The sequence below is a fragment of the Myiozetetes cayanensis genome, unplaced genomic scaffold, assembly GCF_022539395.1.
Source record: "Myiozetetes cayanensis isolate MyiCay16 unplaced genomic scaffold, myiCay2020 scf3, whole genome shotgun sequence".
Lineage (NCBI taxonomy): Eukaryota > Metazoa > Chordata > Aves > Passeriformes > Tyrannidae > Myiozetetes > Myiozetetes cayanensis.
Genome location: NW_026087521.1, coordinates 48,058,558 through 48,076,844, shown reverse-complemented (window position 1 = coordinate 48,076,844; position 18,287 = coordinate 48,058,558). Strand labels below are relative to the sequence as shown.

Below are 18,287 nucleotides of genomic sequence, written 5' to 3'. Positions count from 1 at the left end.
CTATTGATGATGGGTCCAGTTCCATGGGGAATGATTTTTAGCAACCAACCTCACTGATTAAGCATTGCAAGCCTAAGTTGAACTCAGAGAAAGTAGATTTTTTGAGCTTACTCAGAAATACAGAGACTTCATCCTCAAATGAAAGATGAGTGAGAAATAACATATTTGAGTAAAAATTCAGGCTAATTCACTTTCTGCTTTATTTAGTAAAATAAATGGAAAAGTTCATATGACATCAAGCAACCAATCTGTTTGTAGTGTCTGGAAAGGCTGACAGTGGATCCCAGCATATCATCAAAAGCCAAGAGAATGAGGGAAACAGATCCTTGGGAACTACTAGCTTTACCTCTGATACTGCCATTTTGCTAGGCCACTCTTTGTTCCAACAGAGTGGCAAGGAAGCACACATTGCAGGGCAATACTAGAGGTACTGGAGTACTGAAAAGAAGTGAACTGGAGCCAATGAATGAGAAGAGATAAGAGATTTCTGGAGAGGACAGACAACATATATATACATAGAATGGTAATGGGAATACACGACCAACTTGGCTCAGGAATTGTCGAGCTGTAGCGTGAAGTGAACTCTTCATACACCACAGATTACTCTGGGCACAGTCATCCTGTTGGCTGAGAAAGAATCAGAGTTCCTCATTGAGGGGCTTCTCAGATTCGTCTTCTTTCTAAAACACATTAGAGGCAAGAAATCAGTTTTGACATTACTCAGTTTCTCAGCACAGTGATAAAAGGAAAATAACTCAAATGCCTCCCTCTGCTGTCTATGCCACTGCCCTGCCTATCTCATTTCCACTTCACAACACAAAACGTCTGTGCTAATTTTAACAGAGAAAACTCTTAACACTGAATGAACATGGAGATTAAATTGTCCCTCTCCCAGCAGAGACCTCTACTAGAGTCCTAAGCCTCCATCTGTATACTCTGTTCTGTAGCCTTCCTGATAGATTTCATTCCTATCCATGCCATTGTTTCTCTCACCTGCTCTCATATGCTGCCATCCACCATCCCATTCTCAGCATCCAAAAGCACCCTTCGCTTTGTCTCCCCAGCTGCTGTTCCTATATGATAGATGCTTCACAGAGACCTTCAGAGGTCAGTGAAGTCTTCTTGTTGTAGATGAAGAAAGAGACTCTACAAAGATATCCATCTCTGTTCTGCCCTGGATCTAATGCTTTACTCATATTCAGGTGAAAATTTATATGAAAGTGAAGGTGGTAGGGATGGGAAGGAGTTCAAGGAACTGAAGTCATCTTCTTCCAGAGCCTTGTGAACAACAGCATCATCCTACAAGATCTCAGTTTCCCATACAGGACCCACCTTCTTCATTCTTTGTATGAAACGATTACAGAAGTCCTGCACACGCTCAACCGAGATTTCATCTACAGTCATCACATCATGCTCATCATCTGGTGTGTGGAATATAGCCAGAGCTGGCAGCTGGGACTTCTTCAGCTGGAAGTATGACACTACTTGTTCATTGCTGTTCAAATTGATGTCTAACAGGATAAAGAGAATCTGTGATGGAAACAGGAAAGGAAATGTGAGAAAAACAGAAGGTGAGAGAGAGAACAGATCCCCAAACAGTGATCATATGAAGATTAACAGTGATTTTTTTTACAGAGAGTTGGAGAAAACTGTCTCTGTTAGAACAATACTTTCCTCTGCCACAATCTAGCAGCTTCATGCAGAGAATTTTTTTATCAAGTCCAGACTTACACTACCAACCAAAATGTCTCCTTTCACCTTCTTCAAAAATATATCTAGAGTATGACAGGAAGGCACTTTCCACTTCTATTCTCTTAACAGATGAGGAAACAAGATGTCTTATCTTAGCAGCACATGCCAAAGAAGTTGATTCTTCTACTTGCATGTTATTTGGATAGGATGCTCAAATACATGCAAGACCAAGAGCAGCAGAAAATGTTTTAGTGTGTGAAGAATGAAACTCCATTGCAAAAAATGTGGGAGTGAAGTACAGGACAGCAAGGATAAGAAGATGAAAGTACCAAACACAAAAAACATATTTAAGTGAGCTGCAGTGAACATAAATGAAGATGCAATCATTTGGGAAACAGAAGTTGCTGACAAGACACCAATGTCCATACAGCCCAACTCAGTGAAGGGTTGTTTAGACCTGGGGAGAGAAGCCCAACAATGAATAAGCCAGGATGAGAATGACCCACAGTTTTCTCTGCTCCCAGACAGTCTTGGAGAACAAGATCAAGCCAAGGATTAAGATTATTCTGGGATGATTCAATAGTACAAATTTGCTGTAATTGGTGACCAACTCCATGATTTCAGTTTAAAAGCTAAGTTTCAACCTAGATAGTAGAGGTGTAGTAGAAATTGGTACAAACTTAAAATTCTGGAATCTGAAATATTACCAATAAAAAATACAGCTATTTCAAAAATCTTTGTTAAATTATCTGTCAATACTAGATACAAACATTATGTATAAATTTTATGAAAGAAAATAAATACATCAAGAAACAATTTAATCAGTGACCTGATTAAATAGAATCCCTCAGCAGTTGAGATCCAAGTCAATTAAATAAACACCCAGCTAGTATGTGTCATTTTATCTCCTTTTCATCCTATTCAGTCTATTAGGTTAGCATATTCAATGTACTTACGGAAAAGGCTATGACTTGACTGACAGAAGAAAGAAGGAGAGTTTAATAAAAAAAAGTAATGTAATGTGAAGATGATGTGCCTCGTTCCCAGGCTGTGACTCATGTTTTTCTATCAATTCAATGAAGAACACTCAAGTTAGTTCAAAACTTGTTTTCTTCTCTAAAAATAAACATGGTAACTCTCCAATTCTTTATTTTATTAAATTTATGTTCTATTAAAAAAAAAAAAAATCTGGAAACTTCCCTAGGCAACAGCCTATGGAAAGGAAGGATAGTTAGGCTACTGTAAGGTTTAACTGCAGTTATAGAGAGAGATACAGAAACAGGAACAATACTTGCACTGGATATGTGATATGTACCACTTGCAATTTCTCTTCCAAAAGCCAACTGTGCCCCAAGGGAAACAAGCTAGTGATCAGACAGGTTGTTGGGAACTTCTCCCAGAGTGCTTTATTCATCTTTTTTGCAGGATAAAACACCAAGCTAAAGAATGGTCACAAATTTGAGGTTCACAGGTCTAAGGACTTGAACCAAGTGGCTTTCAGATGGAACAGCAATACTTAAAACAAAGTAAACAGAAGCCATTGCTGGAGAGGAACCATTTTAAGGGGGTTGTTACAGGGAATGGTACCACATTTTCAGCATTTCATTCACAAACTTTTGGGTTTCTCCATGAAAGATTCATCAGTCAACCATATTTTTTCAATCACATGTTAAACAAGAGGTTATTAAAAAAGGCATTTAGAATACTTAGGTTCATAAATGGTGTCACTTTCTATACAAAACCTCCTTCACCTATAAAACAGATGAATAGCATTTTAAAATAGTAATATAAATAAACGGTATTCACTATATTCTTCACTTTATCAAGCTTCCAGTCCTTGTTAAAGACCCCAAAAACTAAAAAGCTGTACACATTTTAACCATGAATACAAAGAATAGAGTAAGAATTAAAGAATTAAAAGGTTGGTGTTTAGAATTTCAAATACCTTCTTTTTTTACAGAAGCAAATGGAAACACACAAACTGAGGAATTTATTTTGTTCTAAGATTCCCATCCATTTCTATTCATAAAGAATAAATGCACTGATCATGGAAAATTATAATGACCATGAGACAAGATTCATATTGTCCAACCTCTGCCATCCAGATCCTAGTTTTCTCTCAGCCGGTCATCTAGGTGACCTCTACGATAAACAGTGACAGGCACTTTATTCCACCTATTTTAGAAGGGAAGATATGGTTGTCCTTCTCAATCAGTTCTGAAAAGAGCCTAAAACCTTTGCTCAGATGACTCACCAAAGCTATAATTCACCAAAACAAATACCATTTATAATGGCAACTCTCTTATCGTTACTAGAAACGAGATAGTTCCATCCCAAACAGAAAGTTCATTTTCCATTTCATACTCTCCTGTATAAAAGCTGGTTGAGTTTTTTTGACTCTGAAATGATTTCCATGATATTGTTTCATTTTGTAGCAATCTTCTTGTCTTACTTCAGAGGTCTTCTGCTACAGGCAGTGAAGGATATCCTGCATGCATGACAAACTCCTGACACGAACTATCTACTCCACACACGATATTATCTGTGCACTGTCACCTGCAATAAGCTCTCTTTCAGAAAATTTGTACGCTGATGCTGTTTTGGTGTCTTGACAATTTGATTCCTAGCCCAGTGCTTTTAGAACATCGAGTTCCTAGTAAATACTAAGATACGGAATGATGTTATTGCCCAAGGAATTAAAGTTAATTGAAAATAGCACTGCAATGGTAATAACCAATCTAACATTGCTTAGTTTTGCCTCTAACAAAGACAAACAGGAAGGATGATCAAGCCTCATATCCAGTGTTTGACTTTGAACTTCAGAGAACTGCAGTCTTCATTCTTTGAGGAGACTGTATAAGCAAAAAGATCAAATTCTAAAGTTTGAGTAATGTCTTACATAGCTTACAAAGTATATCAAAGCAAAAGTAGAACCTCGGTCCTGAATTAAAAAAAAAAAAAAAAAGCAAGCTGTAAAAACAACTTTACTGCAGATATCTATTAAGTGACATAGAAAATCCATATTTACAGGCTCCTCTGTTTATGGTTAAAGAGGCAGTTCTGGAGCCAGCAATGTCTGATAAGAAAAATAAAAAGTGTATGAATCACTGCTGGAAGATGACTGTAAGAGAAAGGGCATCATCCTTTCATGTCCATGGAAGAAGTCCTGAAGGACACTCAGGAGTTTCTCAGAACCCATTTCTAAATGGACCTACACATAAATTAAAAGGGAGTTTGCAAACATCTCTACCCAAAAACATTTTCACATTGGAAACCAATTGCATCAGTTGCAGCAAAAGCTGCTTTTGTTATTCCCAACATCATCTTATTGAGACTTCTGCCAACACCCATGAGATACACCAGCTGTAATTATCATGTTATACTCTGATCCTGTGGAAAGAAAACTGAAAATTATTATGCTAGTTTGGCCAAGCAATGCAAACCCTGACATTTCCTTTCCAGTAAAAAACCTGGACTATTGGCAGTACTTTCTTAAATAAGCACATATTTGATCCATCTAAGAGGGCTGGTGGATTCACTCCTGCAGCTGCAGTGCTCTGAACTCTGTTGCCTGTTATCCACCCACAATGGTTTCTCAATGTCTGCTATTTCTTCTTATTGTTGTCAGCTTATGCTGGCTTAGCATCATCTACCATTTGCTTTTTCCTCTCCAGCATTTTATAGCACCCAGGTTTCACAATAAAATCTAAAGGAATCTAGACTGCCTTCAGGCACTCACTGCTGCTCAGCATGCAGTTCGGGCTGTTTCCAAATAACAGTCCTCACCATACAGCCTCATGCCTCCTCTAGCTGAAAAATCTCAGCCTCCTCTCAGGTAAGAATGAGAAGATCATAAAGCAGAGATGAAAGGAGCATAATCCAGGAACTGGCAGGTGAATCACTTCTTCGTGATCCATTATTGGTTGGACTTGATCTTCAGAGTCTTTTCCAAACAAAATGATTCCAGGATTCCATGATTTTCTTCATTATTTGGGGTCAGCCACTCAGTAGCAGCAGGAGTTCCTCTTCATCTCTCCATCAATCTGAGCAACAAGTTTCTCTTTTCCCTTCCACTGGTGATAACAACGGCAATGACTATTCTTCCATCAGAGTGCAACAGGGATGTGTGACAGGATAGGTACCCCTTCTCCTGCTTGGGAATCCTCTCGAGGCTCTGTTTGTGTTTTGCACTGGCCTGTAGAGAAATTGCAAAGCACACCAAACATCCCCACTCTGTTCTGGCACCCTGGCTGTAAAGCGCTGCTGGATGCAGTGGCACGTACTCACAGGGAGCCCGAACACCTCTGCACTGCACAGCAATGATTCCTTGCTCAAACTACTGACAGCACTAACCCTGCAGCACAAGCAAGCCTTCCACCACTGTCCCACAGGATATGAAGTATTCATCGGTAATCCCTAATAAAATTCAAGTCAAGAATCTTGCATTAATGCTCAGACAATCTACAAGCCACAAAGAGGCAAAATATATTCAATTCTTTGCTTGTTTTGAAGTAAACCTCAGTTAACTTGGTAGTCCTGACAATAGATAACTCCATTTAGGAAAATTAGCTAGCAGAGATTACCATGGTATTATGCAGTGGCTGCTTCTGATACCCAAACTAACTCATGTTTGAAATACATGACAGAACAATGGAGACAAACCTAAACGGGCATATGACCCTGCTTACTCCTTGCTGTCCAGATCTAAAAGCCAAACAAAGAGATCCTAGCTCTCTCTTGTTTTCTAAGAGGGCAGTTTACTCCTCAGAGTGCCATTCCTTCAGGAAAAACAACTTATTAGACTCTAAATCTCTTCATCTGTGTCCTGCAGTAACACTGCAGTAAAGCGGAAATAATTAGTCAAATTCCCACATATTTATTCTTTATATTTTACTCTGGTGAACTTCTAGACTGATTTGGTGGGAAACCTGCCCGCACAAACAAAATAAAAAGTTAGATTTGGCTTGCTGAAAATTCATAAACTATCTGGACTTCAGGACAACATTTTATCCAATGTTTTGTGAAGTATTTCTAGGAAAATTATTCCCATTTTCTCAGATCTAGGCGTATCACATGAAAACTAGATGCAGCTGCATCAGCAAAGGAGAGCAGTGCTAAACAGCAATTTCTTAGAAGACCTAGGTGCTTGGGGGAGACCAGTATCAGACTGTGCTGCTCATGAAGGACAGTGATAATAGTGTTAATATAACACACATCTCACATGAGATGAATAGAATTTTTCAGATAAATGAGGGGGTTTTATCACTACATACTCATCAAAGCAAAACACTTCCGAAGGACCTTTTGACTTTGAAGCATACTTTCTGCCTAGTCTCTTGCCAATGGGTAGGGAAGATGGCAAGGTCCAAAGTGGCATAAATGGGCATAAACATGTCTCAAGACTTTTGGGAGTGCACGGTCCTGAGAGGGCCCCAGAATTTGAAGTTTGGATACACTTGATTTCAAATCTGTCCCTTTAGTGCCAAAAACAGAGGCATACAGATGTTCTAGTTATCAAACTCCAACTCTTTCCAGCTCCACGCTTCTCAGAGGAAGATCTCTTCCTGCCTCTCAGTTCAGTTGTCCCCACTGCTGGGATCTTCTGCCCACTCCCATCTGCCCCAAATGCCTTCCTGTTGCTCTGAGTTCTCCTTTTCTTGCCAATTCACTCCTCTGTTCCCCAGCCACAAATTCCCCTGTAATCCAGCTGCCTGGCAGAGAATCAGCCATGGGTTGATTTACTATTTGGGGAGCTCTGTACACAAGGGATGGGAACTAAGCAAAATTTCTCTCAAACACCCCATCTATCTCATCACCTCAGTGTGGAAAATCCAAGAAACCCACTTCCAACTCCTTTAAAATAGCCATTTCCCCAGGATCCAACCAGAAGTCTAAGGGTTAAGAAGCACTGACATTATTTGCTATCTGGTCACTTATATAAGGCTTCTTGGCATCTTGCACGCTGTATATACAAATTAATCTCTCACATCAGTGGAATGCAACCGTCGCCAGACTGAAGTAGAGCAGCTGTTTGTCATCTTCCAGTACAAGGGAACAAAACCGGACCAGAAGCAATGAAATACACAGTGTTCCACCAAGAGAGCAGAGGAGCAGGATAGAGAGGATATTTTCCCCACAAGTAGGTAAACTGGCAAAAGGTGAACAGAAACAATCCCTCCACCTAATTACCCATCTAATCTTCTTTTTCTGCTACTTGACCTTTGCTCTCATAATGCACAGAGGAGATTATGCCCTCCCCATTCATGGCAGAAATTACTGTAATTTTTTCTCCCTAACGGCTCCTCTTTCTCTCTGTTTAGACTCACCTTTCCCTTGAAGAGCTCTGCTGAGGCCCGAAACTTGCGCATTCGCTCAGGGTGCTTTGGGGACATCTTGTCTGTGATCAGGAGGAGGTTGAACTGGAGTGAACTCTGCATCACACCTACTGATGTCTGCCCATCACAGAGAGAAAAACACACACAGACAAGGAGATTGAGAACATTCAACTTGTAGTGGATGCAGTGTCAGAGGGACATCAGTCCTCCTGACTTGGTTGAGATTTCTTTGCAAATCAGCATCACGAGCAGGAGGGTTCCAATCTGGGTTCTTTGTTGAAGCACTCAACCCCCTGACTCTGCTTATTCCTAAAATGAGTATCTGAAGATGACAAGGGTTCACCACTGTCCTTAAGATAGTGATTAGGCAGGGGGACTGCCTATATAAAGCAAGCTGAAGACTAGAGCAAGGATGTGGAGAGCAAAGACCAGCAAACAGTGGATATAAGGGTGCTCTAAATCACTGAGGTCCAGCATCCAGCTGAAATGGGAGCAAGAAAGTGGGAAGGATTTGTTGTGTCAAGGTTGGTGTCTCCCCTTACTTCCTTTCTTTAGTGTTAGGCTGTGCATAGCATGAGAATCAGTCCAGAGTTTCAGCAACCCCAGGGCGTGGGCACTCCGGAGTGCTGAGGGTTAAAATTGCCTTGGCAGTGCCTCAGTGAGAGAAGACCTGGAGCCTGCTGTCTCTTTTTCTGGACAAGGGCCAAGCGGGCAATACACACTGGCCCTCTGTGAGGAGACAGGGCTGGCACTGCCCAAGAAGCCACCACACCATCTCGATGAACTCACTCACTCGTCATCTCACTTCTGTCTGCTTCCTGCAGCCCTGCAGCCTCTCCCTCAAGTTAAACACTAACCAGGCCAGACCTGCTGCCTCCCCCGTGCCACCAAAACCACAGAGGCACAGACTGTACAGCTCCCAGCCAGCAGGAGCAGAAAGTTTCCACCGGCTCCAGGAGTAACAAGGAAGGGGTCAGGGAGTGCATGCTGGCGAAGGCAGTGCACTACAGAGCATCTAATTTTTGGCAGATGAGATTCTGCTGTTAGCCTAATGTTTATCAGACATTTTGTATCCCTTCACTTCTCTGGTGGTGCGCAGCTGAGGCAGGGGAGAGTAAAAAACTAAGGCTGGAGAACATTAGAGAACCTCATGGGAGAGGACGAGGCGGAAGGTGAGGGTGAAGTCAGCCAGCACCAAGGGCCGTTACAAGACTGGGCTGAGAGTGGATAGGGCTCAGCAGCAGTTCCTCCAGCAGCTCCACACAAAGGTGTGCTTGTCCACACAACTCCGTGCGAGCAATCAGCAGAACTCATCAACATGGTCAGGTCACATCTGACTCTCCTGGTAAGCCCACAGGGTAAGCATTGCCTAAAAATGCCTCAAGTATGGAGGAGAAACACTAAAGGCCCCAGGATGGGGAGAGAAACTCCTGGCAGCACTCAGCACAATCCATGTGACCCCGTCCTCTGCTGACCGGCAGCATTCTTGGATGCAAACAGCATATGCACTGGGAATAAATATTTACAAAAAAACAAGCTACCTTAGGGGAGCTAGGAGGGCTTTGGGCCAGAGACTGCAGGAGGCACTGTTAATTGCAGCACCTTGATAGCACTCCAGAGTGCCCAGAAAAAAAACCTAACAACTTGTGTACTGACAGTCAGGGTGGAGGGGACCAGCTGAACAGCTCAGGACTTCTCGGTGAGGGACACAGCCTGGGTACCAAACAGGACACCATGCAGTGAGAAACCCAAAGCATCAGCAGAAACACATGAAGAAAGAGCTATGATCTAATGAATTGCAAAAGGATGCAATGGAGGTTCCAAAAGTTAAGAAGGCCTGGGCAATTATAGAGCTAGCAAGAACATCCCCGCTGACGTGACCTGAGTTGCTCTCAAAGTGAGGAGAGTGAGGCAGGATATAGCAGTTCCCAGAAATATTTTGTTATTTTAAAATGCATTTTTCACATCCCTTATGAAGATGAGAAAACAAATCCACTTCTTTGGAGGTTGTTTTGTTTGGGGTTTTTTGGTTTTGTTTGGTTTTTTGTTTCATTTGGGGTTTTTTGTTTTCTTTCTTTGTTGTTGTTGGTTTTTTGTTTTGTTTTGGGGCTTTTATTAAAGAAAAAAGACAAACCTCAACAGTATTTCATTGTGGAAACAAAAATTTTATATTTTCCAAGAAAAAAGCTCTCCTACTTGCAGGCTGTGACTGAAATGGGGATTTTGTCAGTTCTCTTAGATGATCCTTGGGATCAACTTGAAAGGTATAGCTCTGAAACAGGTTGGGCCATTCTCCTTTGATTAAAATGGACCTGGTCAGCACTATTATAGCTATCCAGAAGGCCACAAAATACGCCATCAGCAATGATAAATTCTCAGCCTTGCAGCCACTGGGGCTTCTAAGACCTACTGACTCCACAGCAGTTAGCCCAGTGAACTGCTGAGATTTCAGAGGAGCCTAAATCCTTGGTCACCCTCTACAGCAGGGAAGAGCACTGTGACCCTGCCAGTGCCAGTCAGATAGGTGAGCCAGTGAAGATGGCCAACATGGAAGCATCCTAAGCCTGACTCTGTGTGTGGGTGGGGGGAGGGGGAGGCAGGGAGTGTTGTTGTTGTTGTTGAACAGATGAATTCTGGAGTAAAGAATGGAGGGGATGGGAAAAATTTTGCTTGGGAAGATCCCAACCCACTTTTGAATATGCAGTCAAATACCTAGGATTACATCAAACCCTGTCCAGTGAGTGATGAAGAAAAGCCTTCCTTCTGAGAGTGTGTCATTTGAGTTTCCATGTTTCTCAAGGCTTCTAAGCCAAAGAGAGGAGATTCTGGTTCAGCTGGGTCTGCAGGCATGGCACAACATGGTAAATGTCCATGTGACGAAGCAGCACTGTCTGCAGGAGTGGTAAGAAATGGAGCGGTCTACCCATCAACATCCCAAATTTACTGGAAAGCTAAAGGAACCGCCATGACTCCCTTCCTCTCCCACCCCACTCACACACCCCAGCAAAGCATCTGCTTCCAGGCAGATATGGTGTAGCAGTAAAGAGCTGCATGGCTCCCTCAACCCCATCCACCCTCACACACACGTGGGTATGCAAACTCTTGGGCCCAGGGACACACACAAGAAGGTCAAGTGCAAGGGTGAACGCTGCAGGGAGCTGGTAATTACCACAGGATTGTACTCTGTCACCAGGCGGAGCTCATTCATCCGAACGAAACGAGTCATCTTCTCAGTATCGACTTCTCTGTTGTTCATATCCAGATCCCTCCGGTCATTGTCTACCTGAAGACATGCAAAGACACCTACAGTCACAGCTGTCCTCTCATCTCAGCACCCCCTCCAGAGGCACTGATGGCACTCACACCACTACACACAGACGCACACAACCTCTGGGACATTGCCATCCTCTCTCCATCACGACATAATTCCCAGCTCTCCCCACCACCACTTCTGGAGGTCTAGAACCTACAGAGGCCAGCCTGCACTTTAAGATCCTCTACCTTTTTTCAGTGTCCCAAGTACAAGGCAAACTCATGGCATAGAAATCACTTAGGACTCCAGCCATCCCTACAGTATCAGCTTCTGCTGCACTGGAGACAGGGAGAATTAGCTGACAAAGTATTCTAGGCACTGTAGAAAAGGGTCATTAAATATCGTAACTCCTCACATCAATTTTGGCTTTACATCCCTTTTAAAAAGTCTTCATCTGCTTATTCTGTTTCTTCTACAAGTAATAAACATTGGCATGGACCTGCATGGAATTCCTGGAAACATTGTGCAAGTAAGAAATCTCTCCAATAAAAAGAGGATTTTTCTTCCAGTATAGCAGGAAAAAAAAAAAAAATCAAGCCCAGTACATTTTAGCTTTAGAGGAAAATCCATCCTGCCACATACCTCCCCACACTCCTTTTCCCCAAAATTATGTGATTTTATTGAGGTTTTAATGACCTGGTAAACAGAAAACAAGCAGGCAACCATTGAATGATAGCTAAACCAACTGAGTTTAGGGGCAGAGTTCCTGTGCAGTACCAGCACAGGATGTGACTGAACTAAGCCACTGGGCCCTGGCATGAAATAGGATCAAAGTTTGGGATTTGATGGCCATTGATACACATGTTGAATGAGGTTCTTGGGGCTAAGGAGTGGCCCACATGCACACTCCAGATTTTACTTCCCGCATCTGTGCAACCTCTGAAAGTGCTTGTGTTAGTTTTTCTTGTGAGGTGCAGACATCTAAAGTAATTCTTGCTGTTCTGTGGTCAGTGGCAAGGTCTTTTATACCAATCACCCACCCTGTCTGACAACCCAAGCTAGTGCTTTTCAGACTGTATGGCCTGATTGCTCCAACAGATTTTCCTCCTGCGTAAAATGAAACTGTAGTTCTGCTCAAGTAAGTAACATCAGGACAGAGGAACACCTGGGCAGGTGAAATCAGACAGGTCTTGGGGACCAATCTAAAGCACCCTGGACTCTACAGAAAGTCTTTTCTTGACTTTCATGGCCTTCTGAAAACACTTGATTTCCATTTTGGGATAAAAACATCTTGAATCTGCACTCAACATTTATGTTCTTAATTAAATAAGGATGGAAAATAGCCTGCATCTAATAGTTGAAGCTGTAGTCAAAATGTCTTTATCACTCCATATAATTAGGTTGTTAGCATCTGTTAATTATGTTCTTTTTAGGTCCATCAGGCCAGATTCCTCACTAGAATAAATCAGTTTCCTTACACTATATGCAGAGAAGTCTCACCAGTTGACAGCAGTCCCTCCTACTCCTGTAATTATGGTTTAAACTTCTAAGCATTATAAGTGTTTCATACTCTGCAAAGGTAAAGAAAAAATTAATTTACGCCTCTGATTCACTTCTGTCCTGGTCACCCATCTTTGTATTCTTCAAGTGAGTATTTGATTACAAGTTCCTGTATCTGTTCTTTTAAAATTCCTTTTTATCTCTGACCGCTAACTCCTACACATTATCCAACACAGGATGAAATGAAAAATAATGTTTGATAATTTAAGAAAAACTGACAATGAGACAAGTGAATTGTCAACCACACTTAAACCTGACTAGTATATTATTTTCCTAGCTGGTTTTTTTCCCTATTAAACAAGAGTTCAGTCACAAAGGCTAGATTCCAAAGAAAGAATATTCAATATAATCCAAATTCCAAGAATCCAAACACTTTCTTTTATCAAACACTCTCCCAATGCAGTCATCCTCACTATCTGCCACAGCACAAAAACAAAGGATGTTTTCAGTACTTTTGGAAGAAAACCACCATGACTAAAAAACAAAACTGAAAAGGGTGTTGCTTTGAAATTGCAACATCCACACATAGCAAATAAATGGTTAAATAAAAGGAGCTGCCCACCTATTGCTCACTCTTAGATCATTCTTCTTGAATTATTTGGATAATGTCAGTGGTAAACACAGTGCAGGAAATGATGCGAAAGAACAGAGAACAAACTGTCCAATCTTTGTACAGCCTGGATCTAGAACATGGCCAAGCTGACACATTTAGTTTCCCTAGAACATGTAGTGTTTCCCCATTTCTCCCCACCCCATGCACTTAGAGCTCTGGTGACACAACATTTCACTGGCTCTTAGGACTTTTTGTGCTACCTGGGGCCCCTTTCCTCTTCAGATACACCTACCTCTCCTCAAGTGCCATGCTTGTGTGAAAAGGGGCAACATAAGGAAATTGATATAACCAGTAGAATGTTTGCTCTTAGCTGTTCTTGGTATTCTTGAATCAAGTAAGTGGCCATTTCCAGTATTGTATCCTTAAAATTTTAGCAAACATAGCTACAGTGAGGCACCCACGCATACAGTGGAGTCAACAAAAATTTGATCTTGCACAGTCTCCATACCTAAGGAACTCCAAAGTGACGTTTCTAATGGGTCCAAAGCTTATTTAGGGAATAAGTCTGCAAACCACAGTGTAGGAGACAGAAAAGAGCATTTGGGATTTCTTTTGGTAGCAGAGAATCTGTAACTGCAGAGACCCAGCTCTATCTGTTTTCAGTCACGATGGAAAAGTTTTGTATGCTGGGAGACAGCTTTGCCTTCCTGAAGTGACATTTGGCATGATTTGCTATCAAGCCTGCTATGTTGATCCACTGTAACATGGACTTTTCATGTGTCTCAGAACATTTTCCAAAATTATGGAAACCCCATCCAAGTTAATGCCAAGCTCCAGGCAGGCCATGCAGAAACACAGACACTGCTCTTTGCAGAGCACTGGGTGCTGAACCAGATCCATAGGGCAAACACTTTAAAAGCCAAATCTCATCAGATATGATAATGTTCCATGTCTCACTGACGGGCACTCTGCAAACAAAAAGCAAAAGCCCTCTTTGGGGCAGGAAGCTATACCGATGTGCTTTGAGGTGGGCAGGCAGCCTGACTGCCAATGGCAACCCTTTTTTTCTGGCTTGCTCTAAGGACAGGTGAGAAGCTTCGAAGTTTTTTACCACTACTTTCCAGAGATCTCCGTTCTGTACCGTGACTGCGGGCAAGTTGAAAGTGCTTGTCCTGGAGCCCCTCTCACGCAACGCCAACGTGAGGGGGACCCAGGATGCTCACGCTGGAGATACAGCATTTTGCCTGGCAGCGCGTTCCCCGGGAGCTGCTCGTGGTTGTGTGTGCCCCCCGCCCCACGCCACGCCGCGGTGCCCACGCACCCTGCGGAACAGCGTGACGGTGTTCGCCGAGACGCCGTAGTGGGACAGGACGGCGGGGCTGGTGCTGAGGCCGAAGGGCACCTCCGGAATCCGTCCGGCCGCCAGGCGAAACTGCGACGCTTCGGCGCTCTCCGGTTCCTGCGGAGGCAGAAGGGAGGGCAGTGAAGGGGCGGGCGGTGACGAGCGGAGCCCCCGCGGGGACCCCCCGGCAGCGCCGCCCGCCCGAGCGGCGCGGGGGCGACCCCTGCTGCCCACCGCGGGCACCACGGCCGGCCCGCAGACCCACGCACAGCCCTCGCCCCGCCGCGGGCACCACGGCCGGCCCGCGGACCCACGCACAGCCCTCGCCCCGCCGCGGGCACCACGGCCGCGCTCGGCCGGGGCCGTCAGCAGGCGGCGGTGCCCAGCGCCCCTCCCGCCCCAAGCTACGGCCGGCGGGGTGTGCACCCTGCCCTGCGTTCCTCCCAAACCTCGCTACCCACGCTCGCGGTGAACACACCGGGGTGGTGAAGAGCCCTTGGGCTCTCAAAGGGAAGAGGACAAACCCAGAATCTGGATGTAGCACATTTAATTATATATATGTGTGTGTCTGTCTGTGTGTGCATAAATATATAACCCCCATAGTTTTTAAGCTAACCTTGATTCTAGAGTCAGGGGTTTACAATTTTTTGAATGCCTTACATTATCAGTATCCTGTCTCCTTTTAAAAAGATATCTGAAATATATCCTTTCAAAAGTAGCTAATTCAGATATATCAAAGGATAGAAATGTGCAATTTCTCAGCAATTTGAGGTCCATTCTTTTTCTTGCAGTGAGAGCATTAACTACAGCCCTAGCCTATATTAAAGCCTCCCTTGCTATTCCTATTCCCAAATTTTCAGTCATGTATTTTTATTATTGGACATAAATTCTCAAGACATGGTCTCTGCTTGGAAATTGGTTTGTTTTTCTTTTTAGTTTGAACTGTCAGCTCAGCTGTTTGTGAGCCCAGAGAGAATGGAAAACAAAATTCTTTGTTCATTCCAAAGAAAATCATCTCTTGCGACCTGTTTTGGAAATGCCAGCACATCAACACTGCTTTGGTAAGAGCACTAAAGCCGAGGGTGGGAATAATCTCACAGAGTTTTGGAGCATTCCTGGGAAAGCTGGGGTTTAATGAGGCCAAGCATGGCCCTTTCTCGCAGACACGCAGGGTTTTTGGAGCAGCGTGCTGTTTTTCCACCATGGCATGCTGTTCCCAGTCGGGGAGGCCATGCTCATTATACGGGAAGCTTGCCGAGCCGCGTACTGCAGTGAATTGAAAGGCTGCAGCAGAGAAATAATTTATGGTGAACAGAGAACATGGACATTATTTGGATGAATATACCCTCAGGCAGAGGGCCAGGCCCTCACGGTACACATACGTCTTTATCTGCTGTTCAAATGCAGCTCTGTCGGGCTTCAGGCATTGAATGCCCGACACGTCGCTGGCGGCTGCAGCCTCATGCTCCTGGCAGCTGGGCCCGCACGGCAGCAGCCTCCTGTCTGGCTCTGAAGAATAAAACCCTGCAGCAGGAGGGAGGTCACTGTAGCACAAGACAAAAGAAGCCATGTCCCTGCTGTAGCGCAGGAGGAGGCTCTGGGTACAGTCCTGCCACAAGCTACCCTGGGGGAAGTAGGCGTCTCAGCACTTTCATTCTGCGTGTGCAGATTGCCTCGCTGGTTTGCACAGCTTTAGCGCTGCAAGAGCAACCCCCAAGGAGCTCCAAATGCCTGCAGGCACTGAACTCGAGGCAGCTGGTGCTCTGTGATCAGTGCTTATAAGACCCCTGGGGCATAAGCCTCCAGCACTCACACACTTGTTGCTGCTTACAGTGCACAGGCAGCACCACCCGTCCTCACTCTGTACTCGGGTGTGAGATGCCAGTGCCCTATTCTGAGGGCACGATGCCCTCCCTAGCTGCCCTCCAGAGCAGAGCTGTCCTCTGGCATGGGGCAGAAATAGGAGGGTGCTTGCAGAAGTAGGTTTTTTTGAAAGCCTTCCTTTTGAAAGTCTTCTCTGACATGAGGCAGTGTGTGGGCAGCAGAAGAGCAGAGCTCAAAGAAAAGGCAGAAAAAGGTGCAGTTTGAGGACCTTAAAAGTAATAAGGATCCTGTCAAAGAGGCCTCTGTTTTGGAGTGCTCTAACTCAATAAATATTTTTATTTCCTGAGGAAAAATATGCATGCTATTTTGGGGGCAAGGGGCTTGTACCCATGACTCACCTTTGAATTCAATTGAATTTAGATAAAAAGAGACAGAGATCTCAAGGATATCAACGCTGGGGAACAAAGCAGTGAGACAAAGACCATGCCTTCACCCTCCCTAGGAGGAGGCTGTTGCCTGAGCCCAAGCCATCTTGGACTTCAGAGGACCCACACCAGCACTGCTCCAAGACAGCTTCCTCAGCCCCATCACACAGGCAGTGCCTTACTCTATCTTTGCTGACTACAGCAAAAAACTGACGTTCCTACTCATCTCTCACCAACACTGTTTCTATACTACCCACATTCCTGCTTTGCTTCCCCCTGCAGTATTTCCCTTTCTCCTGCTCCAAGATCTCCTGCAACCTCCTTCACCTTCCTCACCTTCCTCCCTTGCTCCATCTCCCTTTCCACACAGAGACCAAGTTCCCTGTATTCTCTTCGTGAGAGAGAATGCCTTTCACCTAATCCCTCCACATGCCTGTCACAGCTTCAGCACCTTTCGGGACAGTAACTGCCTTTGACAGGTGTTTACACCACATCCAGCCCCAGACTGTCATCAGTGTGGGGCAGGGATCACAACTGGCAGAGGGGAGGTGCTGTGAACACACCTGGAAGAATCCGATGACCGCCACCTCTGCACCACTGACAAAGGCTTCAGCATCTGCGATGTTGTTTAACAGGATAGGTTTCTTTGTGGTGCTGGATGTGCCTGGAGAGGAAAGATCAGGATTGGGCAGAGGGTACACAAAGAGCAGCTCAAAGAGGCTCCCCCAACATACACACAAGCATCCCAATCTTACAAGCTCAACCAAACACCTCTCCTGCAAGCTCAACACAATGTTTGTGCAGCATACCTTGGATAAGGAGGACTCCTTGCAGCAGACCCAGTGTTTCCCTGAGCCTGGAAGAAAGCTCACTTACTGTGGGATGCAGAGTCAACATCTCCAGCACATCCAGATGGGGAGCATGTAGTAAGTAGGATAACAAAGAGACACGGGAAGACGGACATGCCCATGGTACCAGCTTGCCTTCTCCTCGCTATGCCACCCTGCTCCAGTCCTCCCCTCAGCAAGAGACACGTCAGCTGCTACAGGGGCCCACAGCCACTCCTGGGGTTAGTGGGAAAGGAGCAGCTGGCCCAGGGCAAAACCTTCAGCTCCTGGGATAACCACCTGGCTGGAGAAAGCCCCTCCCTGCTGTGTGGGCACCAGCCTTGGAGAGCTTCCCTGGCACTGCTGCTGGTGCGTCCTCACCCACAGCACTGGACATCTCGGCTGCCCACACCTTTGTGACCAGGCACCCCAGCTGGGTAAGAACATCCCTCTCCAAGTGCTCTGTCCCAGCAGGC

The 18,287-nt window shown here is 44.5% G+C and overlaps 1 protein-coding gene across 1 annotated transcript; it reads right to left on the bottom strand.

Annotated features, from left to right (window-relative positions):
• Nucleotides 1-176: 176 nt before the first annotated feature.
• ERP27 (endoplasmic reticulum protein 27) lies at nucleotides 177-18,208 on the bottom strand. The gene is made up of 7 exons (XM_050324833.1): nucleotides 18,193-18,208; nucleotides 17,548-17,648; nucleotides 14,715-14,852; nucleotides 11,197-11,310; nucleotides 8,019-8,144; nucleotides 1,333-1,530; nucleotides 177-680 (listed from the first exon to the last, which is right to left on the bottom strand). The coding sequence occupies exons 1-7, from the start codon at nucleotides 18,206-18,208 to the stop codon at nucleotides 639-641; spliced, it is 735 nt and encodes a 244-aa protein (XP_050180790.1). The 3' UTR covers nucleotides 177-638.
• Nucleotides 18,209-18,287: the final 79 nt, after the last annotated feature.

What these genes read in the sequence shown, in the direction of transcription:
- ERP27 (XM_050324833.1), bottom strand. An exon ending in CAGAGCTCTTCAAGGGAAAG is followed by an intron (nt 1,531 to 8,018) that starts GTGAGTCTAAAC and finishes TTTCCATCACAG; the next exon opens with ATTCTCTTTATCCTGTTAGA. An exon ending in TCATACAAAGAATGAAGAAG is followed by an intron (nt 681 to 1,332) that starts GTGGGTCCTGTA and finishes AATGTGTTTTAG; the next exon opens with AAAGAAGACGAATCTGAGAA.